Below are 10,699 nucleotides of genomic sequence, written 5' to 3' on the forward strand. Positions count from 1 at the left end.
TGCTGTTACCTATTATTTAGAAAGCAAACGAAAAACTCTCGAGTAGTACTATTTTTAAACCACAGATGGCAGCAATTTCATGTTTTTTTGGATCAGTTGTCTTCCCACTAAAAATTGACCAAAGGAAAGAAAAAAAACGCCAATAGTGTGTTGTCCAGAATGAACATCCTCTTTCACAAGGGCGTAGCGGGGGGGGACGACGACTTGGGGTCTGGTCCCCCCCCCCCCCGAAATGTGAGAAAATGACCGAAAAAAGGGAAAAAGATGGCCAAATCCATTGTTCTGTCACTTTGGTCCTCCCCCCCCCCCCGAACGAAATTTCTGGCTACGCCGCAGCACCTGCACCATAATCAGTTCGATTTTCTTGCATTTTCGATCGTGTCGATAGATGGCATCAATGATTAGACGTTAAATTAATATTCAAGAACGGGAAAAATATTGGTGCAGAACCCCATGATTTTGCTGATCTCAAATTTCAACAGCATGTATATTCAAGGGTGATGAACCAAATATCTCGCGATTTCTTTAAGCAAGAACGATTTTCATGTGTTAGAGGCCTACCTACACTAGGGGTTCTCATCCTTTCTTGAGTCGCGAGCACTGCCACTATACCCATCATCAAACAATGAACGCTCCTAACGGCAACTTTGACATACTCGGGCCTGAAATCTGTGGAACCTGAGAATCATTGCTCCTTAACAAATTCTTTATTTCAAGCAAAGGTCACCTGGGGCAAGATGAGGGGTACACGCTGATTATGAAAATATTGGAATGTTTTGACAGATAATTTGACAAGGGGGGACCTGCGAGTCCTTAAAATTCTGCAAGATTCGGTGAGACGCAAGCAACTAGATTTTTGGAAGGCCAATTCATAGTTCCGATAACCAGTGCCATCTTAAGGCATGGGCCCACCCGGGCACCTCTAGGTAAGAAGGGCCTCGCAAAAATGAGATCAGGTTGAAACTTGCTTTGTAGGGCCTGAAAAAAAATCACTTGGCCCGGGGGCCCATGATGCTCTTACGACGGCCCTGCCGATAACCTGTGAAAATATCGCATCTCATTACTTCCAGAAGCAGTTTATTATCCCTGCGACTTTTTCTCCTCGATGTAAGAATTTTCTTGGGGGGGGGGGGGCAAATTCTCAGGTTCCAAAGAAGCGCAACAAAGGCACTGGAGGTGTGACAAAAACAAAATCTTGCAATTTGCATCCTTGTATGAAAAATGGTAAAAATTACATAATTGCACAGGGTAGTTACTTCGAAGGAAACACTGAATAAACAAGTTCCACCTGCATTCATTCTTTTGTCATAAAATGTCTCAGAACTTTTGAATGTAGTAAACGATGGCCATTAAATGTGCTCGACTGTATGTCATAGTCATCATAATAGGTGGTCATCATTTTTTAATGATAGGCAGTGCTCGCGACACGAAATGTTGAAGACTCCAGCTGCAAAACAACACAAATCTGCAAAAAAGAAGCGCACACTCATAACATTCAATTTTATTGCAACCAAAAACATTAAAACAGTTAAATGAGAAATAGAAGGAGAGAAAACAAAAACAAATAATCTTCTGCTATAATAGAAGAAAGAAAACATCAAGCTATACTAGGTTTGTTCAAAACGTATCCGACCATGACTTTTCATGCATGAACCAATGAAGCTAGGGAGACGTGGGGATCCTAGTTGGCATGTTTGAATTTTTTTCTTTCCTGCGAAAGCTATCAGTTGCAGGCGGACCGCAATGAGTGGCATCATTTGGACAAAATGGCAGGAAACACTTGAGCATTACTGCATTGAACTTCATGCAAAGCTTGGTAATTCCTGAGTGGAAACAGACTTCTGCACATGAAACAATGGGCACTTAAGGCCGTCTCTAGAGCATCCTGGCCCTCTCAACCTGCCAAAATGATTTTTCCTGATGCCCCTACCTGGCTATAAATTTGTGCCTTGCAATTTACATGCTTACACTTGGAAATTTTAACCAGATCTTGTTTTCATGAACATAGATATATGCAGAATTTTCTAGGGGAGGGGGTTTCAGAATTCTTTCCTTCTGAAGGGGGAGGATTATATATTTTCCCTGCAAAATAACACTCATTTCATTTTCATTTCATTCCGTGCACCGCCCAGGCTCTATCGACCATTGTGCAAAATAACACTATAATCTCAGAAGCAGGGCCTCAGAAAAATAAATAGTTGGATTTTTTTGAGAATGTGCCAGGTAGCACCGCAGAAAAATCACTTGGCCCACGGCCATGAAGTTCTTAAGACCACCCGCCCTGGGTGAGCAAATGCAATAAGACGACACTAGGCACCACACAGATAAAGAAGAAGTACAACTGCTTCAAAGATGAAGAGTGAAGCATGTTCTGGTGAGTCCTCAACATACAAGAAATGAGATCATTATTGACCAGATGCAGGATCGTCGAATTACGATCAGAGAAGTTTTAGACGAGGCAAGAATTGGTTCCATTCATTCCATTTCGACTGATGATTTGGGCTTCAGGAGAATCTCAGCAACCTTCATGCCACAGCTGCTAATGGTCAAGCAGGAGCAGCTCTGTTTGCAGATCATACAGGAAATGCTTGCAGTACACACCACAACCAAGTGTACTAGTGAAACTATTCTGTGTCACAATTAAACGGGCTGCTGAAAAAAGTTAAGTAAGGCTGCCAACTTTGAAGAATGAGACCTAGGGAGGTTTTTATGTGACTCCGAATTATGCACAAAAATAAATATGTAAGGGATTTTTAAAAAACAATGCAGGGATTTTTCATTAACAAAAGTAGAATTGTAGGAATATTTCCCCCTTTACAAAATGTGACATCGTGCAAGCTATCACGCCAATTATTACCAAGCTGCCAATCATACACCAACCAATAGGCAAAAATTACCTATTGTTATTTCTCTCAAATCAAATAATGTAATAAAGAAATTGCCATCGGTCCGGAAATGGAATATACAGACACATGGCCAAGTCATTTCGCCAATTTTGGATGTTGAAAGGTCAAATTGACGCAGGTTGTTCAGCGAATTTTTGCTTTCCCCCACCCCAAGAATGGGATTATTTTGTGATTTGATGCAATGGTGACAATTTACATTACATTTGTGTCAGTTAAGCAATAAAAACAAAAGTTTCCAGATAAATTTGTCAGAAATATTTTTCCCCCAAAAGAGGGAATCCAGGAGACTTGGCAGGTACGTAATTAGCAGCTCTATCGCTATTAAACTGCCCCTCTGTCCAGTATCTCGGTACTTGGTAAACCGCAGGTCCCACACATTTGTCATGTATTTATCAGTAGTGTGATTTCCTTTTTACTGCGCCATCCTATGGATAGCCTTGGCCTCTTAGAAGGTGTCATCATAATCATTTCCTTTTGACTAAATTCCCGATTAAAAATTTTTTCTGCCATTTTGTGAAAAAACCAAAAATGTGACTGCGCTCACATTTCTCCACTCATCGGCAGTTCGGCGGCGACTGGAGGCAGGAAAAACACTTGAGCATGAGCACCAGGATTGCCTACATTGGTTTACGCACACAGAATTATAGTTGGATACTTTTTGAACAAGGAAAACCTTGTGCTATATAATATATAAATTCAAAGTGTTGCCACAAAAAAAATCTTTCTTTTTTCCAATTAAATTATTGAAACGTCGGGATTTATACAAAAATATGGTGTTTTTTTTTGCCCGATTCAGACAATTTTTTTTGTTGTCAAAATATAGTTCTTTTAACCGCTTCACTTATCACAGAGGGTTGAAAGTTCGATAATTTTCCCAGACGACTAGCACCACCAAGAAACCATTCTATGTGGATTTTTATTTATAAAGGGGGGGGGGGAAACTGCATCATCATTTTTTTTTCCTTAAATTTTAAACGATCGTGTATATATATATATAATATAGGCGTATGTACATATTCATATACGAAATTTGGCATAACGATACAACGAGGGAGGTAAAACTTTTATATATTGTATCACTTTTTTTCGCTATTTGCATAGATGTGAATCTGCACATGCTCGTAACTTTTCCACTTGGTGGGGGAGTTACGGAACGAAAGTAATTATTGCGTTGAGTTCGCTCGCCGGACGGACGCAATCACCCGTCCTTTGAAGAGTGAGACTGCAAATAGCTCGAGAGGGAGGTCAAAGCGGCCGTCGTTATAACCGAGTCGCGGAACCAGCACCTCGCGTCTTCTGCTGTCGTGCTCATCGGCGACGTCGCCTCTCTTGCTGGCGGCCAGTCTTCTTCATCATCTTCGTCGCCGTTCGATACGACTAAATTCGACATCAGGTGGGACACGGGAAGCAGGGATCCCGCAGGCACGACTAGTTGGGAAGCGTCCTCCTGCCACTGCTGCGTGCTCGAATCGAGGTGGACATCCGAGTTGACTATCATTACCTCCTGCGCCTGGGAAACGAGAACTATGACATTGTTCCCTACCAGGTTGAGGTTCTCCGCGGCTCCAACGTCAGCGACGAGTATGGGACTGTTTGCGAGATTGACAGTCTTGACGTCTTCCTGAACGAGGAGCACTTCTGTGGTGGGCACGGCGAACTGCACCTGAGCTAGGTTGATGCTGTTTGTATCTAAGATGTACGTCACCTGTCCGGATGGCGTGACAGTCATATACTTGGGAGACATTTCGTTAGACATACCCATAATGTTTTAGATCTTATCTACTGTACAATGTTCCATCTTTGACTCGGAACCTGATTTACAAAAAGAGAAGAGAGAAAAATATAAACCTTATGAAAACAAATCATCTGTAGGCTGGGATTGAACTATAAAACTTTGATAAAAGATCTTTTACAAAACCTGAAAAAAAAAACCCCCAATAAGCCTCTTGGTTACGTTCGCTCGAATGTAACTAATATGCTTATTGGTTGCACTTTCAAGTTTTATAAAAAAACTTTTATAGTGTAATCCCAGTTGTAAGGAATTTATGAATACCCAGAAAACTCAATTACTTCTCATCACAAAGTCTCAGATTATGCCAAAAAACCGATTTGTCGCCAATGTGGTTATAGATCAGGAGTATTTAAAATTTGCTCTGCAGTGCTCTGGTGCATGTCAAAGGTAGAAAAAAAGTTCTTTGAAGCGATTGCTTGTTAAGCTGCTTTGGGGAGCCGCGGATAAGCATTGATTAGAGAAGAAAAAAGGGGCGTCACAGGTGCGAAAGCCAGTTTCATACCGCCAACCACCACTGTGCTGCCAATGTGGTTCGAACTTGGATCCTCAATACGAGTCTAACACAATTCTGAGTACAGTCCCTATATAACACTACTTGGCAACTATTTTTCTTATCACCAGATCCGATTTTGTGTTGTTTGCTAGGGTTTTGGGCGGGAGGATAGTAACAACTGTGTTTCTGTGTTTTAACACCAGGGAAAATAATGCAAGCGACGTATTACTGTTTCAACATAATCAAGACCTGGCAATGAAAAAGCTTTGCAATATATTGCAGAGTTGTCTTAATGCATGAGCCCAACCAGGCGCGGCTTAGGGTCTTAAATTTAGGGGGGGGGGAGCTCATGATAACAATATTTGGTTCAAATAAGCAGGCTTTTCTAGCATGGTGGGTGTGGGGAGCTAAGAAAATCCCTAAATCGCTATAGCTACCACTATTCTGTGTGTTTCAGAAGGGGAAGGGTCTTGGCTTCCCTCTGTGTTTGACATGACCATCCCACAAGGGTGGGACCAAGCATGGATCCAGAGCGATGCGTTGGGATATTTTATGGGACGGATAAAAATTTTTCTACATTATCCTACTCTTGTGAGGGGCGATAGCTTTCTCTGCTCTGGATACGTGCATAAGCAAAGGCAGACATCTTCAGCCACGAATGAAACCAATGCAGACATCTTCATCTGTGAAAGTAGTGAAAGTACAGGTATTCAGAGCAATGTCGGGAGATGTGATAATTATGTACGTTTGTAAGAACATTCCACACTTTACGCGACACAAATATTTTCATATTATTTGGCTCTTGGGAGGGGCGATTGCTCCCATCTGCCTCCTTCATGGATTTGCCTGGGTGGCAAATACGATAATATTGCATTCAATAAATCCATTGAAAATTATTTGCATCAATGTTTTTGATTAAATAACAAATTCAAGAAATTTTTGACCAAAAATAGAAAAAACTGAGGTATTTTTTTAAAAAAAGGTGGAACAGAGAAAAAATCCTGGTAAATACAGGACCTATTCACAAAATCACCCATCCTAACACCGAGCTCTAGATCTGCTCCTGGGTGGGACCATGGGCGGAGGTACGGGGCATTGCCCACCCCCCAGAGTCAAACGTGGAGTCAACTGATCTAATGTATATATGTATAGATGAATTGACATCATCATCATCGTGCCCCCCCCCCAGACTTCCAAGTCAATCTCCGCCTATGGGTGGGACTGACAGTGCCCTTGACGATTCTGATGATTTTCTGGCTTTTCACACAAATTCCCTATAGAAGGACTTGCGGAAAATATGGCTCAGGCAGTCTTTGAGGTTCAATTACATTGGGTGAGTTTACTAGTTATTTTTCGGCAAGTAATGTAGCTGGCAAACAAACCGGTTTCAATAAGCACAGCAAATTTCAATTACAAAGGACAAGTAAAATCTCTCACCAGATGAATGAGCAACTTGTTTTTTGTTATGTGCAGTAAACCTTTTGCGAAGTTTGTTTCTATGCAATGTTTGTTATGTGTAGTGCTGCCATCCATTCTTCTAACTATGCACGAAGTGTAATGATTGAATGACATACCGTTGCAGGCCTGTTGCCCTCTGCAGCGAGATTTTTTTAACAGGAAGACTGGCTCACATTAGTACTTCGAAGTTGGGAACCACAGAAAACCAACTTCAGGCGAGCACCACTGCGGCGACAGAGGGGTTTGAACCCGGGTCCTCTCGATGCGAATCTGTCACTACGACCACCACAGCTGCAAGTTTACTTGATAACATTATTACAGAGCTACTTTAGTAGCAGCGGTAAAACCGCAAGCGAGTAGCTGGTAAACTCACCCAATGTAATTGAGTCTTAAGAGATTTGTAGGCCCTTGGCAATGCAATTTATCTCAGGCCCCCTATACCTCTCTATTAATGTGTACTTACCTATTTACATGCTTGTTATCTAAACCTTCTATGAGACCAGATCTCATTTCCAAGCAGTGGAGACTCCTGGGCCGTATACAGCTGCCCCCCCCCCCGCAAGAGATCCTAGCCTGACAGCCCCGCTGCCGGAAGTTGGATAGGTGTTAATTAAAAAAAACACTAACATTTGGCCCTACATGCAATAAACATAAGCTACTAGGGGAAAAAAATTGGCCTCCCTTCCCCCAAATTATTCCGGAGCCGGTCCCTACTCCGGTTTTTTTTTTTTACGGGGGAGGGGCCTTCATATACTGTTAAAAACAGAAATTAATTCATAGGTGTGGGGAAGGGGGCCATGGGTAAAAGCACAAAAAAAACAAAACACAAGCAAATGTAAACAAAACAAAAATTTCCCTAGGTATTGCAACAGAAACAAACGTACCTTCCATATGAGATCTCAAAACGGTGTAGCGGTAGTGTTTCCTAACTAGTGTTACGGGAGCACATGCTCTGCAAACACGGCAATAAAAAGAACACTTCGTAACGTTCTACAACAAACACACACCGAAAGAGCAAATTAAGGATCGAATTGTAACACTTATTTTTAATAGTTTATATTTTCTCTTTTTTCCTTTTAATTACTAAAGGATCTTATCGATTGCAACAAAATTAAATGAGCAAAATTAATAAAAAGAGAAACCTTACTTATCACACATTAACCTACTGCCGCCATTAAATGATTAACGTGATAATATAAAAAATGACGTCATCTGCTTTTTTTTTTTTTTTTTTGAATCTGAACAAATAATTCAGATTGACGTTATAATTTATAATTAATTCGCGACAGAGTGTTATTGATGTCAACGAAAAGACTGTAATATTTTAATGCTGCAATTTCTGTCAAATATAATTGCACCAAAACGCTTTTTGCCCCGGCGATGGTAGCGCATCAGTATGTCTACGACCTACATGACCATATTTTGCTATTTTCTTACGGTATTACTACTTGACCGTGCATGCACCTCGTTAACATTCCACTGCGGCAATTCTAACGAGTTGTTACATGCCGGAAAGTGTGTTTTGAGTGCATGCGTGGCCCTAATGTATGTATGTTCTCAGAATTCTGCGTATTTCCTCTTTTTATTAGTGCTGCTATCTGTCTTCTACACTCATGTCCATAAACTAAGGATAATGCCAGCTCCGGCAAATAAAGGTTCAGAAACAAAACAAACGTTACTTATTCATAAAGCCCATTTATTAAACAAAAGATAAAGAACAAAAACGATGGTGTATGTATGATACCATTCATAAAAACTACGATTTTTGCTCCCTGGAGCAATTGTAAAAAATATCTCCTTTACAAAAACTTACTATTACATGGTTGGTATGATGGTTAATACATTGTATGTCACTCATGAGATGAAATACAGTCCGTACAATGCCTAGGCATGCTGCGTATCAAATTATCGATCTGATCTTGGGGAAGATCACTCCACTCAGCAAGCAATGCTCTCCGAAGCAATGCTCTCCAAACGTACTTGTACATGTTGTTCCAGAATGATGTCCCGATAAATTTGGGCTTTCATGGTTCCGGTTTGAACATGCAGATCTGTTCTGGAACCCAGTATAATTCCACCCCAAACGAGCAATGCTGCACCACCGTAACGGTGTCGTTCAATGATGTTGTCTTGGTGGTAACGGGTACCTGGCGTTCTCCATATGAAAGTCCGACGTGAATCAGACTGCAAGCTAAACCTGAACTCGTCGGAAAACATCACACAAGCCCACTGTGACGATGTCCACATTGCATGTTCTCTACTCCAGGCTAATCGCTGCCGACAGTGAGTTGCCGTGAGCGGAACACATCTGACAGGCCTGCGAGCATATAGACCAATATCTCCCCAAGTAGTCGCCTGACGTCAAATATGACGTGAAAATTTGGTCATTTTCTCTGAATGACGTCAGTCAAAAAAAAATCCCGTCATTTCAAAGTAATTTAATGACCACGAACAGTAAAGAGGTCAGGAAATAACGTGATTCTTGATGACCTTAACGAAATATCAGGTCATTTCATGACCTTATTAGCCATGAAGGTCATTAAATGACGTGATTTTTTATGGCGTAAATGATTTTGCGTCATAAAAATCACGAATTTCTTTCCAACTGAAAAATTCTGTTCCGGATGAAAATATCAAAATTATCCAAAATGTTTGTCAATGAACCTTCAGAGGGTGTTTCAAAATTACCCTAGGCGTATTCATTACTGGTTGCCACAAGATAAATGAAGTATACTTTTAATTGCGATTTTGTTTTGAATGGAAATGCAAAATTTTTCAATGAGTAATTGTTCATATAAATTTATCAACACGTTATATAAATTATAATTGCATCCATATCATGTTTTTTACGGAAGATCAGAGGATCTGTGAATCTGTCAACAATTGAAAAAGACGCAACGAATTCTTTGACGTGTACGTTGAACTAAAAAAATGAATTTTTTTTAAATCTTTTTTTTTTTTTTGGATAATTATACATAACACAAATAATTATATTTATAATTATATTACTATATTTTTCAAGGAAAAAAAAATAAAAGAAAACGAAAAAATAACTGCCATCGGCTAAACTCAGCAAGAAGTTAATCGGTAATTATAATATAACTAATCAACACTTTTAAAGTCTTCATTAAATAACACCCGATGGTTACCGCTATGATAGCGCGATTGGTAGAGGCATGGTGTGAGATACCTCGGGACAATCCTCGATTGAACTGGGTTCGGATCCGACCTGCGCCAGAAAGTCATGCTTTTTTTTCCCTCCCGTCTCTTCAAATAGCGCCATCTACCTTCTGAAAGTCGAACTATTTGCAAATGGTCATTTTTTGACGTTATTTTTGACGTTTGCAAAATGGACATAATGACCATTTTATCACGTCATGTTTAAGACATTTTATGACTTCCAAAAAACGTTTTTATTGACGTCAGGCGACAACTTGGGTCCCAAACGTCTGTACACGGTTTGCCTTGAAACTGTGGCTGCAGATAGCTGACGAGACAGGTCGGATGCTGTGCTCCGTCTGCTGCTTTTGGCAGTTACTGCCAAATACCGGTTACATTCGGCGTTGTAACTCGAGGGCGACCTGTACTGTAACGTCTACTGACATTTCCGTTATCTTGGAATCATTGCCAAAGCCTAGAGATGACACTTTGGGCAATTCCAAGTTCCTCGGATACTTCCATCTGAGTACGCCCACATTCCAGGCGGCCGATAATTCTACCACGTAAAAAATCATCCACATGCGTCCTCTGTGTCATAACTATTCGCTTATGGCACTGAGCACCTTACAGAACTTTTGTGAACAATTTCACTTCTTTGCCAGAATTCCTTATATACCCCCCTCTTACACTCTTGTCATTGTGACGTACTATCGGCATCATCTGGTGGCTGAAATTTGCATATCATTCTTGCAGATGTGTGTGATAATTCTGCAGGTGAAATTTTTACTTTAGAGTTCAATTTCCGTGTGATTTTGAATTATCCTTAATTTATGGACATAAGTGTATATGAGAAACTATCTGTCTGTCTCTAATGGGAATCTATCTGTCTGT

General features: G+C 40.6%; 1 protein-coding gene across 2 annotated transcripts; it reads right to left on the reverse strand.

The window, feature by feature from the left end:
* Window positions 1-1,486: 1,486 nt before the first annotated feature.
* Window positions 1,487-7,838, reverse strand: LOC149064418 (uncharacterized). 2 transcript variants are annotated; one of them, XM_089254829.1, is made up of 3 exons: window positions 7,797-7,838; window positions 7,534-7,639; window positions 1,487-4,718 (listed from the first exon to the last, which is right to left on the reverse strand). In XM_089254829.1, the coding sequence occupies exon 3, from the start codon at window positions 4,666-4,668 to the stop codon at window positions 4,105-4,107; it is 564 nt and encodes a 187-aa protein (XP_089110955.1). In that variant the 5' UTR covers window positions 4,669-4,718; window positions 7,534-7,639; window positions 7,797-7,838; the 3' UTR covers window positions 1,487-4,104. The 2 variants fall into 2 exon arrangements, with proteins under 2 accessions (XP_089110955.1, XP_089110956.1); XM_089254830.1 differs by lacking the exon at window positions 7,534-7,639 and having other exon boundaries at window positions 7,797-7,833.
* Between the last annotated feature and the right edge of the window lie 2,861 nt (window positions 7,839-10,699).

The sequence above is a fragment of the Pholcus phalangioides genome, unplaced genomic scaffold, assembly GCF_987345545.1.
Source record: "Pholcus phalangioides strain wild (caught in Gottingen) unplaced genomic scaffold, Ppha-v1.0 ptg000042l_1, whole genome shotgun sequence".
Classification (NCBI taxonomy): domain Eukaryota; kingdom Metazoa; phylum Arthropoda; class Arachnida; order Araneae; family Pholcidae; genus Pholcus; species Pholcus phalangioides.